Source organism: Chiloscyllium plagiosum, unplaced genomic scaffold (genome assembly GCF_037043375.1).
Source record: "Chiloscyllium plagiosum isolate Xiang-an unplaced genomic scaffold, Cpla_swu_hap1 HiC_scaffold_5, whole genome shotgun sequence".
NCBI lineage: Eukaryota > Metazoa > Chordata > Chondrichthyes > Orectolobiformes > Hemiscylliidae > Chiloscyllium > Chiloscyllium plagiosum.
In genome coordinates this window covers 2726543-2748609 of record NW_028270143.1, presented here as the reverse complement: position 1 = coordinate 2748609, position 22067 = coordinate 2726543, and the positions used below count along the sequence as shown (strand labels likewise).

The window sequence follows — 22067 nt, the reverse complement described above, 5'->3', positions numbered from 1 at the left end:
CCCATACAATCATAAGACATGGGATCAGAAACAGACATTGAGTCTGTATGCAAATTAAATGAGATCTTGGCTAATCTGACCTTCAAAGCAACTTTCCTGCCTTTTACCTGTAATCCTTGGCTCTCTTACTGATTTAAAAAAAAATCTGTTCACCTCACCCTTGAATATATGTATAAAGACCCAGTCTCTACAGCCCTTTGCAGTAAAGAATTCCACAAATTCACTGCCCTCTGAGAGAAGAAATTCCTCCTCATTTGTGTCTTAAAAGTATGATCCCTTATTTTATGCTCATGCCCTCTATCCCTAGACTTTCCTGCAAGGGGAAACTAGCTTTCCACTAATACCTTATCAAATCCTCTAAGTATCTTGTATATTTCAGTAAGATTGCCTCTGAATTCTTCTATCTTCCAACAAGTACAGGCTCAAGCTATTCAATCTCTTCTCATTGGACAGTATCTGCATGTCTGGTATTAGGTTAATGAATCTTCTCTGGACTGATGCCAATACATCATTCCTTAGATAAGGGGTCCAGAACTGTTCACAGTATTCCAGCTGTGGTTTGTCTAGTTTGTAATGTTTTAGCAAAACCTCCCTATTTTTATATTTCATTTCTTTTAAAATAAAGGCTGATATTTTGTAACTCAGCCAGTAATCTGATTTGGTCTACTATTTATTATCTGTAGTTTAATTTTTTTTATATTGAAGAAAAAGTATATTCAAGGTTGAGACTGACTTGTAATCAGTAATGTAATCGAGGGTTATGGGGAAAAGGCAGGAAAATTGTTTTGAAGATTATCAGATTAGCCATGATTTCATTGAATGGTATATAAACATGATGGTCTATTTATTATCTGTTTCAATAAGTTTTTCCTCTGTGGTGGTTTGATTATTCATTTGGAACCATCCATTTCGTGCTGTTTCCAAGTCAGACAGAAATTTCATTGTTTAGCCACGAGACCCAGATGCTGTTTGTTTTAAATTTGTGCATATCATCTTGACTTGATATCTTGAAGCATCTGCTTGTTCCCATGCATTAATGACAGTTGCATAATTTTAATATATTGGATCTGTAAAAGTGTGCATATTGTGATGATTCTGCTGGGTGGAGGATTACATTGCTTCAACCCTATATGTTTGTTTTAATAGTAAAATAATGCCAGTTCACAGTTTTCCTATGCTACCTATAGAATTTTCATTCTACATAGTGTAGACGTTATGTGGCAGAGTCAGTACGCTTAAAATAACTTTCACCCAGTTTGTTGACCCAGTGATGTTTTGTGGAAATGTAATCCTCAAATTACTGACATTTGATAATTCACTTTCTAATCTAGGGTTGGCTAATTTAAGGATTGGGTATATGTTTCTTTTCATGAATGATTTAAATGCTAATAATAATGTTTTGTATATAATATCACTTAACATTTATTATATTGTATACATATTATATTTGGTGAATGTAGGTTTTACTTTGATTCCCATTTTCCCTACTTTGGTTTTTTTAAAAAAATTGAAATTGTTTTGAATCTAAAATCTCTTCACTTGATAGGTCATAAGTTTGCCAAGTCATTTTCAGTATTGGCTTTTGTTCAGTCTGAAATTGTAATAGACAGTTCTCTTTGGAGAAGAGGCATTTAGAAGAAATGTAATTTGATAAAGGTATTCAGAATGACAGAATACTCAAAATCCTGCTGCAGTAAAACATTTTGTCAACTTAAAAAATCTGGTCTGAAAAAGAAGATGGGGGTAATGAATTATGAGAACATGGACCAGTCACTGGTCTGATCTGCAAAATATGTATTTGAATAAATCCTCACTGTCAGAGTATGTTGTCATCAGCAATACACTGCATAAATGGGGCCAAACCAAACTCTGCTTCCAGAATGATTTGAGAGCAACAGCCAGTTAGTGTAAGCACTTCATGGAATGAAAATATGTCGTCTTGAAGCAGAAGATCAAGATCAGTCTGGAACAACTTGATGACTTTGTCAAAACTACTAAATTCTTCATTAGACAACAGCAAAAATGACTGAATTATTAACAACAAGGATGAGATGTCTGTTAACTTCTACATGCCCAGCAGTTAAACTGTGGTATGGAAATGTGTGAAAACCACAAGACCTAAGACAGGCTCGTACCACAGTGAAGCTATGTGGCCAAAGAAATGAAATTTAAGCTTCTGCTAATCTTGAAACATGAAACTATGTCAAAACAAATTCCCTTCAGTACTGTTTGTGTATCTCCATAGCAGTAGTTGAAAGATGGGAATGGAGTGAAGTTTTGAATTGATGATATGTAACATCTGTAGTTTAACGTTTTTTGGATGTGTGCCTCAACAAACCATTCAAAGATCATGTTCAAGCCGGATGAAATCAGTGAATGTTTGATGGAGAGAGAACATTTGACAGGAGTGATATGATGTGTGTCCTAGCCTGCTTGATGTTTATGTGGCTTGTCATCAAATTATGGAACACTAATAATGCACAAACTGTCATCAGACGTATTCTGACATTCCAGATAGTTTAACTTTTTTTTTTAATGCTCACATTTTAATGTTAAAAGCTTGGATGATTAACTCTCATCAACTGGCATGTGTGCATTTAAATCCCTACCATTAGGCTGCAACAAGCATATTGAACTTGACTATAGATACTGCATTTAAGAATGACCCTTTAACAGAGAGCCACTTTTTCAATTTAGGTTTTGCATGGTTATATTTGATACTACGAGTGTGAATAGTGACTGCAATATTCATAAGCATATAAGTACAATAGTATTTGTGTATTAAACCCCACTTTGCCTGCTTAAGTTATTGTGTATAGAATAGCCAATGTACAAACAAATGTCCCAGGATCTTCAGTCCTCGCCAACAGCAACCATTTCATATCAGTTATGGATAATCTTTGTCTCGTTTACCAATGAAGCATGCCTACAAAAGTGTAATGATTGGCCAAGTGGATCTTGTTGAGTATGAGATAGGTAGCCCTGATTGACACATGTAAATAAGAGCTGAAAATGTGTTGCTGGAAAAGCGCAGCAGGTCAGGCAGCATCCAGGGAACAGGAGAATCGACGTTTTGGGCATAAGCCCTTCTTCAGGCTTATGCCCGAAACGTCGATTCTCCTGTTCCCTGGATACTGCCTGACCTGCTGTGCTTTTCCAGCAACACATTTTCAGCTCTGATCTCCAGCATCTGCAGACCTCACTTTCTCCACATGTAAATAAGAGTCTGTCGCCTTACTCCAGGGGTTACTGTGAGCGAGCTGGTCAGAGTCCATGTACTGTGCACGTGTAAATATCAGGGCGGTGTGGTGGCTATCCATCACGAATTTGGACATGAGCCTTGTGTACCTGTGGTTATGTGAGTGGCTTCCTAGAAGTATGTCACAATTAATACCATAAGGATTTTTACCCCAAATGACAGTCTTGTATATTGGTATCCTTGGCCTGTGCCCTTTTGCAGTAGATGATTGAGAATATTTTACAAGGTTGCCATTTATCTGGATGACATGCTAATAACTAGAAAAACTAATAAGGAGCATTTGAAGAACTTGGACGTAATGCCTAAATATTTCTCCAAGACGGGTATCTGCCTTCGAAGGGAAAAATGTGTTCTCCTCACACCCCAAATGACCTCCTTGGGCTTCAGAGTTGACAAGACCAAGTTACACCTGTTGGAAGATAAAGCCTGGATGATAAAAAGTGCCCCAGCTACCACGTCTATACTGGAGCTATGGTCTTTCTTTGGGTTGGTGAAGTATTACGGAAAATTCATATATAACCTGGCCTCCATCCTGGCACCCTTCCATCTGCTATAGGAAAAGAGTCAGCCTTGGGACTGGTCACATTGCCAGGAAGTGAAAATGCGGCTCTGATGCCTGCCCATATGGTATTGGAGTAGTGTTGGCTCACTGGTGACCCAATGGAGAGTTATGCCTGATGTTGCATGCAAATATACCCAGATAGAAAAGAAAGGTTTGGCGGTCACCTTTAGTGTATAAAAGTTCCACCAAAACCTTCTATGGACATAAATTTGTAATAGGAACAGACACAAACCCCTGCTAGGGCTACTTTTTTTTTTAAAAAAAAAAAGGCCTTGCAGCCAATTGCTTCTGTTCGAACTGGGTGATGAGCCCTTGTTGTACATGTGCAGAATTACACGGTGGAACACTGTCCAGGAGGCCAAGTGGCAAATGCGGATGTCTTGAACTGCCTTTCACAGGCAGATATGCCACTAGTGTTGCCCCCCCTGGAAGAGTCCGTTCTGATTTTAAATTTTTTGGACACCCTTCCAGTCATCGTTGACAGTATTCGACTATGGACACAAAGATCTGATCCTGGCAAAACTAAAACAGTTGGTAGTGATGGGGAGGGGAAACAAAAGGACAGTCACAAAATTGAATCCTTCTGTACCTGGTGAGACCAGATCACTGTAGAGGATGGCATCTTATGGTGTGCAAGAGTCAAGTTCATTGCCAGATACTGGCTGAACTCCTCCAGGGTCATCCTAGGGTTTCCAAAACGAAAATGTTGAAAAGTTATGTCTGGTGGTCAGGATTGGTTGGAGGAAATATTGTGATTGGAATGAAGTTGGCCAGATGGCTCTTAGTATAAGATCCCTGATTGGCTCAGGTTAACAGCCACAATCAGGGAGCCCTGGCTGACGGATAGGAACAGTCTCCTCATTCTAGGGACTAGCTTTGAGCTAACTCGTCAGAGTCCATGTACTGTGCATGTGTAAATGAAGGGTGACTTCCTGATGGGTTACCAGCCTCTGTGCAGTTATTTCAAAAATCAGCTTTCCTTTCTTTAAAGAAAGCAATATGCTTTTTTTTTTAAAAAACAAAAGCTAGAAACAAACTGACACTTCTATTTGCAAATTAGAGAAAATAGCAATAACTGTATATCATCTGCATAAAACCCAAACACTGATTTAATCAATTATGCTCTAACAGAGTAAAATCATTATATTTTTCAGAGATTACTTCAGTTTTTCAAAAAAAAAGTTGACTTGCTCTTTTACAGAGCAGAATATGAGCAAGATGTACATCAGAAAATTTAAAACAACGTGTTCAGTTTATTTAAGAAAAAAGTAGCAGCACATATTTGAATGAGTATGATAACTCAACCTGATTTTTGTCTGTTCCTTTCAAAAACTACAGATACCCCATCTCAACGTGTCCAGTTTATCCTGGGGATAGAGGATGATGATGAGGAGCATATGCCACACGATCTCTTTACAGAACTGGATGAACTTTGCTTCCGTGATGGAGAAGATTGTGAGTGGAAAGAAACTGCCCGGTAAGTATGAGTATTTTATTTTCTGGTTACCCTGGGTGCTTTTTACATTCTTTGTATACTACTGTTTCATAGGGGATGTATTTCCTCATGTACAGAACAGTATTTCTTGTAATCTTGCATGACATATGTAGGAAGGGCTTTTACCTGTCACTGAAGGAATGTTCATTTAGAAGCTGATAAAACTATTATCAAAAACCAATACTTTAAGGCAGCGCTGTTGCCTCACAGCGCCAGAGACCTGGGTTCAATTCCACCCTCTGCTGACTCTGTGTGGAGTTTGTACAATCTCCCTGTGTCTACATGGATTTCCTCTGAATGCTCCAGTTTCCTCCCACAGGCCAAACATATGATAGTTAGGTGGATTGTCCGTACTGAATTGTCCAGTGTCCAGGCATGTGCAGATTAAGTGGATTAGTCATGGGAAATACAGGGTTACAAGTATTGAGTGAGGGGTTGGGTCTCAGTGGGTTGCTCTTTGGTGTGGACTTGATGGGCCAAGTGATCTGTTTCCACACTATCGGTTTTATGAATAACCTATTCCTGATGCGGGGCAAGCTTAATTTTTGCTTCAGGAACTCCGGTTTATTAAGTCTGCTTATGTTGTATACTTCTAAGTTTTTTTTTGGAAAAGATTTGTATTACACTCTGATTTGGAGAATTAGAAAGTAATTTTAAAAATCATTCACTTTCCTTTTCTAGAAATTTGCCTAGTTTTATCCAATTACTTTTTTGTGATAAATTTGAACAATTTGGTTCATGTAAATTAAGTTTGCTGACTTTAAACTTTTATTTTAGTTGCAGTCTAAAATATGCATGGTCATCAACAATTAGGCTTACTGATGCCTGCTTCACAATTGTGCTGTTCTTTTCACTAGTGAACAATAGGAAGTAAGTGTTCTGATTTTGAAGGGACTGCAGAACAGACAGACAAAAGAACTTCCTGCTAATTTGCGCACACAGACTTATTACATTACCCGCTTGGTGGAATTGTTCTTGCCTACAGTTTTATAATCTAATTAGCCAGAGCATTTCCAGCAATAGCTGTTCATTCCATTATACTTCCTGTCACCATTATGCTTAAAGTTGTTCAAAGTTCTGAACTTTGTCCTACCTCCTAAATTGCTGTTTTTTAGAAATATTGCCCCCATTTATGGTGTCGGTTTTCAAATGTTTACTGGTGACACTTGATCCACGTTTCCAGCATACCTTTTAGACCTACTGTTGTATTGTCAGGATGCTTGTCTGACTTGTGCTTCGAGGAGTCACAAGTTACCACTGTTAAACACTGAAAATCATCAACTTTCTTTGCTCTTCAAATAACATTCCTTTGTCACTGATTCTTTCTTGCTCTCCGGTTGTTTTTTTTATTTGAATGAAATGCTCTGCAATCTTGTTCATCACTGGGTTAAATTTTCGAATTACACACATTCCATCATTCTGTCTTTCTATTTCTAGCTCCATTTTATGTAACTGAGAATGTAAAATCCCATTGGGGTGATGCTATAGGTCCTAAATTATGTCACGATTAGCAAAGAAAAAGTTCAATTTGTTATCCATCATAGGGATGTCATTGTGTGTTGGTTCCTTGGAGTCATGAAACCTGAACTGTTTTAAAAACCATAAACAAAGACAGAAATTGCTGGAAAAGCTCAGTAGGTCTGACAACATCTGTGAAGAGGAATCAGACCTGCTGATCCTTTTTCAACAATTTGTTTCTTTTCTATTTTACAATATTCACAGTTCTTTTGGTTTCTGTTATAATATGTTTTTTTAATGTTCAAGTATTGATATTCACACTTTATGGAAGTTTAGGTTTTGGTTTAGTATTTTCTATATCCAGAATGAAAGGAGAAGGACTAATTTGAATTTATGCAGTACTTTTCAGTAATTGCTAGATACTTTAAAGCCCTTTACAGATAATGAAATAATTTGGCACTGTAAGTTACTTTTACTTTTGTAAAGTTGGAAGTACAGTTTTTAATAAATTACAACTATTCACATACAGTCCAGTATATACCATTATATCCTTTGTTATTTATAATCATGTGTAATTGATGAGCATCTTCTGTGACTTCACTTGCACCAGGTAAGTTTTGCTGTTTTTCCAAAATTGTGTAATTGGTATAATCAGGCTCAACCTGAGGCTGGTTTATGGCAATGTGTATCACATAATCATAATTGCATATCTATTTTTAGTTCAGGGATACCCTTTTCAATCCTCTTACGATAGAGAAAAAAGGTACTATATCACTGCCATGCAGCTAACTGAGTGAATCTCTGAGAGGTTAGCATTGCCAAAATCGAATGAGATTCAATGTTTTACAACTGACTTCACTGATACAATAATAAAAGCACTGTTCCACTGCTGCTGCTTGTACATGCATCTGTCATGTTTGCAACTCAAAAGGTTGTGGATCATTTATACTTGGGAATATAGAAACAGGAGTAGGCCATTCAACCTGTTGAAACTGCCAACCATGCAAAACAATCAAGTCTGATTGAACACTTCAAAGCCTTTCACTCCATGCATCCCCAAATTCCTGAATGTCTTGGATAGTCAGCAATTTATTAGTCTCCACCTTAAACATACTCAAAGGCTAAGCTTCCACAACCTTCTGCGGTACAGGATTCCAAAAGTTCACAAGCTTCTTAGTATTAAAAAAAAAGTCTGCTCATCTCAGACTTAAGTGACATCACCCTTTATTTTTAAACTGTGTCCCCTTGGTTCAGACTCCTCAACCAGGGCAATCATCTGACATGCATCTGTCCTGTCTGTCTGACTGTTTGCTTGTACATTTCAATGAGATCAGCTCTCATTCTTTGAAATACCAGAGTATACAAGTCCAGTTTGCCTCACCTCTCAATAGGACAATTCTATCATCCTGGGAACAAGTCTTATGAACCTTCTGTAGCACTCCCTCTATTTCAGTGATGTTTTTTGAGGTGAGACCAAATTAGTCCAGATGCAGTCTAACCCCCAACTCTTATACAATTAAAGCAAGATTCCACTGCTGTTATACGCAAATCCTCATGCAAAAATAAGGGATAATGTTCCATTAGCCCTCTTAATAATTTGTTGCACCTGCATGTTAGCTTTCAGTGATTTATTGCCAAGAACAGTCTTTGTATATCTGCACTTTCCAACCTTTTACAACTTAAAGATTCTGCATATCTGTTTCTCCTACGAAAGAACCTCACCACATTTCCACACCAGTCTTCTGCATTATATTCCATTTACCATTTTCTGCCTGTTCACTAAACCTGTTCAAATCCTCCTGAAGCCATCATCATCCTGATAACCTACATTCCCACTTCGCTTTGTATCATGTGCAAGTTTGGAAATATTACATTTGGTATACATCTCCAAATCATTGATATACATTGTGAATGACTGGGGCCCAAATACTGATCCTTATAGTACCTCAAGAGTGGTCACCTACAAAGTGAGAATGACCCATTTATTCTTACTCTGACTAACAGACAGAAAACAAACATTAATTCCATGTGTTTTGGTCTTACTAAACAGCCTTTACAAAAGCCTTCTAAAAATCTTCAATATATTAAGTCTGTCAGCAGTCCTTATCAATTTTGTCAGTAACGACTTTGACAAAGAACTCAACACGTCAAACATGATTTCCCATTCATAAACCCATGCTGAATATGCCCAATCAGATCATTATCAACCAAGTGTTTATTTGTTCCATCCTGGTATCCCCCATGTTCTATATACCTCTCTTACTTCTAAATTGTACAAATCAGAAATACAAGAAATAAGAGCAGAAATGGGCCATTTGGCCTATTTAGCATACTTTGCCTCTCAGTTTTAACTCCACTTTCATGTCTGCCCCTCCCTTACTCATTTGTCAAACAGAAGTCAACTTTGAATATATTCAATAACCCAGCTGCCACTGCTTTCTGGTGAAGAGAATTTCATAGGTTAAATACACTGAGTAAAGAAATTTTTCCTCCACTCAGTCTTAAATGGAGGGCCCCTTATTTTTAAACCTTCTCATTCTAGATTCTCCTATAATTGAAAATCAATCCGGTCCAACCTCTGAATTTTGAAATTTTCAATAAAATTTGATGCTCATTCTCCTGAGCATGAGTGTTAACCAACCTGCTTTAATCTTTGCTCACAAAGCAACCCCTTCATTTCAAATTGGCCAGTTGAGCTTTCCCTGAACTGCTTCCAGTGCAAGTATGTCCCTCTGTCCAGCTGTGTACAATACTGCAGGTCAGCGTTCAGTGTGAGCTGAATAACTGCACAGTTAATCGGCGGTTTTGCACATGCTGATGCTGTTCCAAGCATTGAATTCCAATTTCAGAACCTACTGCCATGCGCAAACCTCCTGAGCACAGCAAATATATAGTGAGCATTACTCTGATGTTTTCTTAAAGTATTCTCTACAGTTGTAGCAAAATATAACTTATTTTTATACTCCACACCCTTGCAATAAAGACCAATATTCGATTTGCCATCTTCTTTACTTGCTGTACAAACAGTTTTATGATTGTTTTACAAGGATACTCTGATCTCTGCTGCAGCATTCTGCAGTCTGTCTCCATGCTAAAAGATGAGCTGCCTGTCTAATCCTGTAAAGTAGGTGACCTAATTTTGCACATGATTGCCATCTGTAAGGAAAATGAGTGCCTGTTTTGTAGGATGAGCTATAACAAGTTTTTCAAGTATTATTTGCTTTTCGTGAATCCATATTGACTCAGTTTGATTGAGTTATGATTTTCTAAATATCCTGCTATTACTTGCTTAATAGATTTTAGCATTTTCTTAATAACAGAAATTAGACTAGTTGGTTGTCAGTTTCCTGCTTTTTTTTCCTCTACTTTCTTAATGGTGTTGGAATCCATTTGAATTATTCCAGAATATAGGGAACTTTGGTGGACCTCCAGCAATGCACCATCTCTGTAGGCACTCCTTGATGCATCAGGTGTAGAGATCTTGACAGCTTTTTGTTCTGTTAGTTTTAAGTTTCTTTCTCCCTTCCCTATCTAGATCTTCTACTTTTTAATGTCTTTTTGGGTTGTTTACTGTGAAGACAAATACACGTTCAAAATCTAACATTTTGTTGTTTTTGATAATTAATTCCTCATCCTCTAAAAGACCAGTGTTTGAGTGCTCTATTCTGTTTGTACTTACACTTGCTTGTTTTCTGTCATGCTCCAACTTCTCCTTCCGTTTTCAGTCTTCCTTTAGCCTCCTTTCTACAGGGTGGGGGGGGGGAAAGTCCTGTTACCAATCTTCATAATATTGCACATCCCTTCTTTCAGTTGATACCTTAACCTCCTTAGGACGTACCTATTCATACTGGCTGAGCACAATAATTTAAAGAAATCCTTTTTAAAAGTCCTATCTATTATTGATAACTCAGTTGAACATGGTAAGTGAATCCTTCCTCTCCAACTCATGATTCTTTAACGCTAGCATTGGGCAAATGACACAGCTTTTGAGACTTGCATATTTTTAGCTACAGAGAATAGTGCATATTCTGCTGTGTTACCCCTGCTACAATGAGATTAATGAGAAGAGTCTTTCATGTCGGCACAGGAATTGAACTCATGCTATTGACATCACTTTGCATTCCAAACTAGCCTTACTGTCAACTCAGCTTATCATTCCCCTTCCTTCAACTATAATGCATTTCTAAACGCATTAATCTGCTTCTCATCTCAGATGGTTGAAGTTTGAGGAGGATGTAGAAGATGGTGGGGAGCGATGGAGTAAACCATATGTGGCTACCCTGTCTTTACATAGTCTGTTTGAGTTGAGAAGCTGCATACTAAATGGGACTGTCATGTTGGATATGAGAGCTAGCACCACGGAGGAGATAGCAGGTGTGTACGTAATCGCTGATGTTTGCTTACTTTTTTAATACTAGATTTTTTTGGATATTATACAGTTAACATAATTTGTTAGAATACTGCTGTTAAATCTGCGACTTATTTTTCATGCTCACGTTTATAAAAACTCACATTTATAAAAGCCTTATTATTTTGTTCAGATCAGTTTGAACTAAATATGCAACTGCTGTCACTCTATATTTGAATGGGTTTCAAGCATAAGAATGTCTATACCATTTTATTATTAATGCAAATTAGAGGATTGAAATAAATTACTACTACTTTTGTCAATTTGGAAGTTTCAGATTACTGTTATAATGTTTAGAAATTCAGTTATTTTGAAGGAATTATAATTTTTTTGCACTTTTTTTGGTTTATATTCATTCCTTGGTCAAACCTATCACCCCATATAAAGATTTGAACATACTGTAGGCCGTATGGATGTGTTCATAAGGATGAGTAATTAGAGTGGTAAATTAAGTTGCTGGTTTTCTTTTCCTAAAATCTGAAATATCTAGGGAGAACTTTTTTACTTTTTTAAGCTTGGTAATTCCAGTTAAAGATTAAATTTCCCCCCCCCTCGTGTGTTTCTTGTTTCTATTGGTTTCATTGTTCTATCTGATGCACTTGGCACCCATTTTCTTTATTGGTGCAATCTTTCTTTGCATATCTTTCCTTGCTGTTTTCTACTCACTTGCCTTATTCTCCCCTCCTTGTTTGCTTTTTAATTTGTACTGCAGATATGGTACTGGACAACATGATAGCATCTGATCAGCTGGATAAAAGCATGCGAGACAAAGTGAAGGAAGCACTATTAAAAAAACATCATCACCAGAGCGAAAAGAAACTGAGTAATCGAATTCCTATCGTCCGTTCCTTTGCAGATATAGGCAAGAAACATTCTGATCCTCACTTGCTTGAGCGAAATGGTGAGATGTTTTGTAGTCTCCAATTTCTTAATTGTTTCCAGAATAATGACATCAGAATAAACTAGTATTTGCAAACTTTGATCATAGGGACTGCTTTTGGCTGAGTTTTGTTGTACATTAAACAGACCCTTTTGTTTCTGCTTAATTTTTATTGTCATGTAGATAGAATTCCTGATGTGGCAAACATGCATGTCTGCTGTTCTGGTATTTACGCATTTTTCAGTTGCTGTGTGAATAAGGTGACTAAATAGTTTTTGTTCATTGGCCATTTTTTTTGCCAGTAGGTCATAAACGAGCCTGACAAAATATGCTGCTGATATTATTATTGCAAATATTATTTTGGATTTTGAGAGTCTAATACTTTTGACTTGCTGCGTGAACCTGTTTTATGATTTTTTTTTTTCAGATTTACTACACTATTTATTCAGTAATTCATTGAAGTCCATGACCAATTCATGTGTTTCTTTTAGTTTGCACAGGTTGTATCTCTGTGTTAACTACAACTTACCTATACAGAACTAAATGTCAAAATAACTTCAGATTCACAGAATAACAGTAGACAAAAGTTTTTTTTCTTTGTTTCCACGTACATTTTATTCAGGAATAGAAGGTGCTTAGGAAAATTATTTCAGAGGAAGTACATTGTAAATTGTCCTTGATCAATTTTGCTGAGAAGTAAATATGATTTGCTTCTCATTGTACTTTATTTGTATGATACATGTTTTAATCCCAAGTAGTCTCCTGAAACTGCATCTAATTTTTGTTTTGACAAGTCTTTTAAATTTGCAAGCAGTTACTCAGTGCTTATATAGTAATGGTAACATTGACTTTCTTTAAATTGGTGTAAGAGATATCTAAATCAATTTTTGAACCTTTTTTAAAAAAAAAGGTTGCTTATTTACAGTTTATATTTTTGACCACTTTAAATTGTGCTTTGTTTTTAAATGAGCGGTATTGCATACAGAGTATTTAAGACCATGTTCCTCATTTACATTAAATGGAATGCAAAGTCGCAGGATAATTATGGCAATCCCAAGCAGGACACTCGAGTTAGAGACTGAATAGCAGTGAAAGTAAGATTGAAGCAGTTGATTGGAGGGAGGAGATGTAATTAAATCGATCATTTTTACTGCCAGTATGATAGCACAGTCCTATAGGTAGGCCAGGGCATGTTGGGCCTAAAGTATAGCAGGGTGCAAAACCTCCCTGAGTGAACAAAAATAATTTGGAGAAGCAAGTAAACACAAATTTTGGAAACAAGAGTTTACTGAAAGGCTTAAGTTGAGAGATGAGGGGCTATAATGCATAAAATGGGGATCCAAAGACCTGGGGGAAAAAGTATAAAGGAGGAAAAATTAACAAAAATTCCAAAAGGATAAGCATTTCTCCCAAAGTAGATAACGCATAGGAGTTTGAAAAGCTGAGAAAGCAGGCTTGCAACAGTCACAATTAAAGCAACCAGACTGTATTACTGATTATGCAGATCATATTCTACAATTATGAAATTCTATTAATCCAGCATTATCTAATGTGAAAAGGTTATAAACAAATTCTCAATGAAAAGTGGCAAGATATCCAAAATTTAAGTAATAATTTGTAGAAAATGTAAACTAATGATTTTTAATTACAAATTAAATTGCAATCTGCAAAAACCCTCAACATTCACCAGCCTTTTAGCACTGTCACCTTTTCAAAAGACCAACTATTACTTAATCTAATAATTTGCTTTGGATCATTCTATGCAGTTGTTTTTATTGCTTGCTTACTCAGTTGTGCATGATTCAACTAGCTACAACAGATCTTTGTTCATTTAATAGATTTACTTTTTGCTTGCATGGATCTCTTGTGGCTTCTTAAATCCTAGTTTGTATTATATTGTTTGTTTTTTCATTTTGATGATAGGGGAAGGCCTTTCTGCCTCCCGCCTTTCACTCCGTGCTGGTCTGTCTTCTTCAAGCCTTTCGTTAAGAGGAGGTTCTCTTTTCTCTGTTCCATTTGGCTCCTTTCTGCCTGGCTCCAAGGGTGGATCATTAGCAGGTTCAAGGTGTGCAAGTCCTGTTCCCACCCCTCAAAACACGCCACCCTCCACTCCAAAACTGGAGCATCGCTGTCAGGGTCAAAGTCAGTTGCTGGTGTCTTGTGTCGGTGAGGATATTCCTGATGTAATAGTTCATCCCCCTGATGAAGAATTTGAGGTGCAAGAAGGACAGGTGAAAGCACACGAAGAATGTGATGACCGTAAAGCAGGCAAATATCACATGGTTGTGATAATTTTGTGCATGTGGAGCACTAGTAGTGGAGCATAGCTATGCCACACAGCATGCATTAGTAATGGTCTGAAAGCAGTTTATTGCAGTCAACTGATTCCACAGCAAAATAAATTTGAAATACTTTTGCACATGGTTTCATTAGTACTCAAGCGTCACTTCAGTGCCTTTTGCATGCAGCAGGTGCACCATTTCTCAAATGGTAACTGAATCATGTATATGATGTGCCATTTAATTGCTCTCAGGTTTACAAGTTTAATCTAACATTGAAATGAAGTGTGCGCATGCAGTGTTTTATTAAGCTGAGATATGGGCAATATGTAAATTTTATTTTTCGATATATCACATCATTGTTTTATTCAAACTAATTACCCAAAAATTAATGTTTTGCTACATTAAGCACCTAGCGGTTGAATATTTTTGGCCATGTAGCTGAAAAGACTGGTCCCTCTAATTTGTGATGTTACGTTTGGTAGAAATGTGCTCACATTAGTTTAAAAGGTATGTATGTGTAAGGTGCATTAATGTTTCTGATATAGAGAATGTATATTGCTTGCTGTACTTCTTTTTTCCACTCTGCTTGTTAATAATTGTGTGCCTTTGGGTACTGGCCTTCTCTTCAAATTTACCTTTATTTCACATTTCCTTTAAAAACAAAACTTTTTCCTTACAAATTACTCTCCCTTCTTTAACCTGTCTTAAGTTATTGAATATGTCTCCTTCTAAATTTGTGCCTGTATTTTCCAGATTATCATGAGTCTTTCCATCTAGGTTTCCACTCCTGCCACTACATTGAAATAACTACTTTAAGTTACAAATGACAATCTCTGTAACTTGACTATGGTAATTGATTCTTCTTTGTCCTTTTTCTTAAAGGAAAATACATTTACCATGAGATCTGGATGTTGCTGATTAGGCCAGTGTTTATTGCACAACTGTAATATTCCTTAAAGCTGCATTTTGGACCCATTGCAGTACGTGAGATGTGGGCATACCCAATGGGGTATGAGAAACCCCATTGTTCTAGGACTTTGCTCCTGGGTTGGTGATATAATTTCATGTCATAGTGATTTTATGGCTTGGTTGGGCATTTGCAGGATATAGTGTCCTCCTGTATCTGTACCCTCTAGGCAGTATGGTTCACGGGCTTGGAAGGTTCTGTTGAAGGAGCATGCGCTTTGTAGATGGTGTATGCTACAGCCACTCGGTAGTTAAAGTGGTGGATGGTATTTAAATCTGCTGTTTTTGTCCTGGATGGTATTGAACTTATTAAATATGATGTGGAGGTGCTGATGTTGGACTAGAATGGACAAAGTCAAAAATCACATGACACTGGGTTATAGTCCAACAGGTTTATTTGAAACCACAAGAATGACTGGGGGCTGTGAAAGCTTGCGATTTCAAGAAAACCTGTTAGATTATAATCTGGACTCGGGCAATTTTTGGCTTCTTGTATATGGTTGGAGCTATGTCCATCCAGGCAAATGGAGAATATAAAATCGCAGAACATTTAAGGCACAGAAATAAGTCAATCTATACGAAGATTGAAATATCCCTTGACTATTGCATTACCACTATTATTTCTTGATTTTTGTATGTTGTCCTACAGTGTAATTTTCTCATGAATGATTTGGGCCAAATGGCCTGGAAAATAAAGAAACTAGTTAAGCACTTAGCAACATAATTGTTACTTTTAGTGTAATAGACCAAATCTCAATTCTGTCATTCTTTAACTATGAAGCAACAGCTTCCCATTGTATGCAGCATCCAATGGCAGTGACTAAAATTCTTTTAAATTGAGGCTTCTGATGGTGATCAGGTGTCCAGAAATGGTATTTTCACCTGGATTGAAAACTGACAAGTGGATAGGTTGCTGTTGAACCTCATTATGTGAATAGAATATTCCCTCATTTCCTGACTTTCGTTTCTCATAATCCTCCCAGAAATGTACAAATAAGCAATTAACTTTTTTTTGTACTTTAGCTTGAACCTTGGTTTGATTCATATATGGCCTTATATCTCAGCTTACTGTGAACTCTTGTCCAAATGTTTAAATTTATCAATGAGACACAACTGGGAAAAAAAGTCTGGAATGGCTTATACATTTTGAGATAATACAATACATTTGCAACAAGCACCAAACTATCTTTGTTGATTTATTATAAAGTGAACATGCCATTAATCACTTTTTAACAAACGCTTACATTCTACAGATTGCTGCAACACATTTCTAACAAATGGTCTGGTTTGTGTCAAGTTCAAATATATGTATGTATCTTTTAACTAAGCTTTGCTAAATGTTTTTCTTCATGCATCTTCATATAACAGGACTTTTAGCGTCCCCCCAATCTGCACCAGGTATCTTGGAGACCAAGAGCATTGAAAAAACAATGGGTAATAGCGCTAGTAGAGAAAACAGCACAGTGGACTTCAGCAAGGTATTATTTTAGACATTGTGCAAAAAAAATTCTCCAGAAGTACTGAAAAATGTTGTCATGGTGTTAAATATTAACCATTTCTGTAATATTCCATGAAGCTACTTTTAATCAGAGTTTAATCTCAAAGATAGTCCATTTACTTATGCGCTGTATTTCAGTTCCCTGTTTCATATTCATGCTGTAGCCATATGGTGAGTTATTAGTAGGGTAAAACCCTCTGTATCATTAATTCTGCTTGAATAGCATCCTTGGACACTTTGACTGGAAAGTTTGAAAGACCTTGCACATTAGATTTTGGTAAGGGACTTTGAAAGTCATTTGACTCATTGTAGGTGACTGGATCTGCCATGGGTTGCATCATGTTTTGTGTCTAATGTCTTTCTTGAGTAAAAGTTAACATTAATTAGTTTCCACTGGACCCATTCAGAATTAAAGGAATTTTTGAAGACTGTAACCAATGAAACTGCTATCTCTGTAGATACTGCATTTAAAGCCTTAGGTGCAGGCTATGTGGTCCTGCAGACTTAAGTTTTCAGTCTGATAGTTTTCTGAGCACCTTTTCCTTGGTGATAGTGTTTTTTTTTTAGTTCCTCCCTCCTATTCGCCACTTGATTCCAGTATGTTTCAAAAGTATTTTTTGTCTTCTACAGAAAACCATGGAGACTCAGTCATTGAATTTATTCAAGAGACAGTTCGATTAAATTTTTGAGTCTAGGGTTATGGGCAGACAAACAAATGGAGTTGGGGTCATAGCCAGATCAGCAGTGATCTTATGTTTTTTAACAAAAAAACCTTGTGTTCCCATTGCTTCTTTGACCAGCCATCTTTTAAATCTTTGCCCTTTTAGATCTTGCAGTTTTTGCTGTCTACTGTCCATGCCCCTTATGAGTTTTTTTTCCAAGAACATCCCAATTTCATCTGATATTTACATAACTGAAGTTCTTCATCCTTTGAATTATTCTTGTGAATCTTTTTTGCACCTCTCTAACCCCCCTCAAGTGCGATGGTCGGAACTCTGGTTGACCTCAACCAATGTTCTGTTTAAGCTCTGATGTTACTTCCTTGATTTTATACATTACGCACTTAGTAAAAACTAGCAAGCTGTATACTTTAAATGTTCTTTCAACCTATTCTACTGTCTTTGGTAATTATATCCAGGTCTCTCAAGATACCTTTTGAGAACTGTACACTTTGTATTGTGTCTCAGAATTCCCCTTAGCAAAGTGAACCCCCCCCCCCGTCACTTCTGTCAAATTTCACCTGCCCATTTCACCAATTGGTCTATGTCCTTTTTCGTTTATTCTGTCATCCTTGAAGTTCATGATGCTTCTGAGTTTCATATCTTCAGCAAATTTTCAAATTGTCCCCTGACATATGCAATTAATATCTATCAGAAAGAACAAGAATTCCAACAATTTTCCTGTCACACAACTCATTTTTCTAACTAAAATCTGAAAGAACTGTGGATGCTGTAAATCAGAAACAAAAACAGAAGTTGCTGGAAAAACCCAACAGGCCTCACGGCATCTGCAAAGAGAAATCAAAGTTAACATTTCAGGTCTGATGAGGAAGGGTCACCAGACCTGAAATGTTAACTTTGATTTATCTTCAAGAATGCTGCCAGACCTGCTGAGCTTTTCCAGCAACTTCTGTTTTCTTAATATATTAACTGTCTGTATTTGTAAAGACTCCCAGTATGGATAATTGAGGAATGTAATTGAATATGCTATGCAACATCTAATGTAAAAACTGGTACACACTGTAAAAATAATATACTTCATCACAGAATAAATGAAAATTTTCCTCAGTTTTATTTTTGCTTGCTAAGTACAATCTATTAATTGAACTGAGAATCTCAGCAAGGTCATTCATCCATTTAATTGACCTTTTTTTTTCCCTGCAGGAACCCAAAATTATTCTAATTATTATACAGCAACACAATAAAATTGTATATTGCAATTTATAAAACACCACTAAAACAGAGTTTCATCTGATATGCTGCTGGTGGCATCATGGAATACATGGCTTGTAACTGCCTTTCTAGCTTTGACTCCACCTATAGCACATTTGTATGTATGACCAAGTAATGCACAGTTGAAATTTTGGGAAATTAAGTGGGTCAGAGGACACAGTAGTTGAAAGGAATTTACCCATTTCTAAATTAAATAAAATTTGGGTAGATTTGTTTTAATGGTAGGTTAGGTTAAAAATAATTATGGTATTTCACAATTCTTTAATATTAATTTTTGGATCATGCAACTCATATAATGTAGTAGGATTTGGATAGAGTCGAAATTTTGAAGTGTTTTTATTTGATCATCTTTTAAGAGATTTGACAGTTGGGGGTGGGGGTGGTGTGCAATTAGATTTTTACCTTTTCAAGTTTTAACATTTTTTTTGTATCTAACCAAATACTTTTTGTAATTAATTTCTTTTCAAAAAATGCATTAGGATAAAGTCAAAGGCTTTATTTCATTATTTGAATAGAGTTGATGATGTAAATAAATTTAAACGCATTCACAAGTCCACACCTCCCCTCCGAAGAGAAACACACCCAAACCCATTCCCCTGCCCTATATTTATCCCTGACTAATGGGCAATTTAGCATGACCAATTCACCTGACCTACAGGTGACCTACACATCTTTGTGATTGTGGGAGGAAACTGGAGCACCCGGAGGAAACCCACACAGACAGGCAGGAATTGAACCTAGAACCCTGGTACTGTGAGGCAGCAGTGCTAACCACTGAGCCACCGTACTGCCCTGGGACTCGTGGTATAAATCAGATATTTGTTACTTTGGATCATATGAAGAATAAAAATTAATAATTGTGCTTACAAACAAAAATGTATTGTTCATTGTGATTAAAATTATTTATAGAAATAACATCTTTGTTAGTATGTATTACAGTATTTCCAGAGTTAACTTAAAATTTCAAGTTTGATTTCAGAAATGTTTTCTTAGCTGTAATTAGGTCATGGATATTGCTTGCTTTTTGTAAATTATTTGGTTTGCAATTTGAAGCAGGTATATTTGTGCCTGCATCTCTATTATGACTTTTTTTCTTGTTTTCCCCTTTTTTTGCTTTTCCTTTATTGACCTTTTTTAAAAATGTGCCTTCCTTGACTCCTGGTTGGACTGGAGTCTGAGTCCTGGCACTGTAATTGTGTCACGCTTGGTATGAGACTCAGGAGGTCAACAGTAAGTTTTTAGTTCTTTAGCTTCTGATGTACTGTCGTGTACATTGTTTTGGTTTGTGTGTCTGTGCTTTTACTGATATTGGCCAGTGTTGAATCTTCAGTTATGTGTGGTGATGGTTATCTATCAGCATGAGTATATATGCAGCAACTGTTAGTTTAGCTGTGCTGAATTAATGTGAATTTTAGTTAATAAATGAATTTGTAGTAGTTAACAATAGATATTTGTTGACTCAAATATTGGCAATTAAATATAATGTAATGCTAAGATCTTGAATCCTAATTCCCCACTATATAAAATTGAACCTTTAAACTGGATTAAAACAAATGCTACTTAAAATATTATCAGTTTAAATTTTAAAAAGATTTTAACTTCTAAATAATATATTTGAGACTTGAGTCCCAAAGATGCCCAGTGTTTGGATCAGGCTCTAAATTTGCATGTTTCCTGATTTTACACTTGATTGAAACTAAACCAGTGCTTTGCAATCTATGCTGCATATCGATGTAATGAAAAATCATTTCCAGAAGGTGAGGGTTTAGTATGTCTGAATTGCTATGTGCACAACAAAAGCATCCAAATTGAAATTAATTTAGGTTAGGCTTGTTGTGCGTCATTTCATGTTCAAGTGTTAGGTAACTTTTTTTTTAAAAGATAATATTGAACTGCTTAAAATGTCCCATCCCAATCATGTCATTTGTAGGTGGACATGAATTTCATGAAAAAGATTCCACCTGGTGCTGAGGCTTCCAATGTCTTGGTGGGAGAAGTGAACTTCCTTGAGAGACCCATCATCGCCTTTATTCGTCTGTCGCCTGCTATTCTTCTTACAGGACTTACAGAAGTTCCAATTCCAACCAGGTGAAACTGACATGAAAGATTATCATTTATTTTATCATAAATATACATAACTTTGATTTAATCATCGTTAAATTGCTCCTTGACAATAAGAAAGCATTTTCACCTTTGCAGATCCATCGACAACACCTTGCTTCAATGCTTACATGATTAAAGATTTTTTCCAAAGTTTTTCAATTACTATGTATTTGTTTTTCTGTTTTAATTGTACTTTTGTAGTGCTTTGCAAAGTGTGCTGGTGTAAAATATATATTGAAGGTGATTTTGTTCTCCCAAGTAATAGTCAGTCTGGGAGATGCAGCATTGGTCTTATCAATCCCAAAAAAGTGCATCTTGCACTAATACCACAATTTCAGACATGCATGTGCAGACAATAATTGTTAACTACAATAATAGTGTAATATGCTAAGTAGCTTTTAGTTGCAAGGAGAAACTAGTAATTTGATAACATTTGAATGATACCTGGCAAACAAATGTTTTACTTTCTAATATACATTTTTCTACCCTCTTAGGTTTTTGTTTCTTATGTTGGGGCCATCTGGTAAAGCACAGCAATACCATGAAATTGGTAGATCAATAGCTACCCTAATGACAGATGAGGCAAGTTGGAATTTTTGAAGGTGGTGTCTGCTAGAATTATACTGGAACTTTGCTCAGAGCTCTAATTGATCCCAATTCAACTATTGGGAAGATCAGATCTCCTGAGATGACTGCTTTTTATTTAAAAGAAAGTCAATTATAATGGTAAATAAACTACTTTTAGAGTTACTGGATGTCTCTGGTTCAGGAGCCTGGTGAAGTCTGCTGAATCACTCCAGTGATTACAATTTTAAGTTAATAATCAGTATGACTTGAAAACTAGTGTTAATGTGAAAATGTATAAATATGTGCATGCATGTTTTTATTAAGGTTTTCCACGATGTTGCTTATAAAGCAAAAGATCGAACAGACCTGCTGGCAGGAATAGATGAATTTTTAGATCAAGTTACTGTTCTTCCACCAGGAGAGTGGGATCCTTCAATCCGAATTGAACCACCAAAAAATGTTCCTTCACAGGTGAGAATCATCTTTTGAAGCCTAATAAAATTCAACTTTCTTCTTTTATGTTATAATACTTTTGGACTCTTCACCCCAAAATGGACTTAAAGTTACTTTTCAGCAAGTTCGTAACTATAACACTCAGATGTTAAAACTTGAGTCACTCTTTCCTTTTGTCTTATAA

General features: G+C 36.4%; 1 protein-coding gene across 18 annotated transcripts in view; it reads left to right on the top strand.

Annotated features, from left to right (window-relative positions):
• slc4a7 (solute carrier family 4 member 7) overlaps nt 1-22067 on the top strand; it is a 158413-nt gene that overhangs the window by 77371 nt on the left and 58975 nt on the right. For 5 of the 18 annotated variants that reach the window (XM_087986919.1, XM_087986920.1, XM_087986915.1 and 2 more), the window contains exons 4-12: nt 5160-5298; nt 10988-11148; nt 11895-12083; nt 13986-14330; nt 16679-16788; nt 19934-19990; nt 20691-20848; nt 21358-21445; nt 21755-21901. In XM_087986919.1, the coding sequence (XP_087843045.1) occupies nt 5160-5298; nt 10988-11148; nt 11895-12083; nt 13986-14330; nt 16679-16788; nt 19934-19990; nt 20691-20848; nt 21358-21445; nt 21755-21901 (1394 nt within the window). The remainder of the gene's footprint in view (nt 1-5159; nt 5299-10987; nt 11149-11894; nt 12084-13985; nt 14331-16678; nt 16789-19933; nt 19991-20690; nt 20849-21357; nt 21446-21754; nt 21902-22067) is intronic. The other 13 variants (XM_043689482.2, XM_043689481.2, XM_087986922.1 and 10 more) reach the window with 7 other exon arrangements.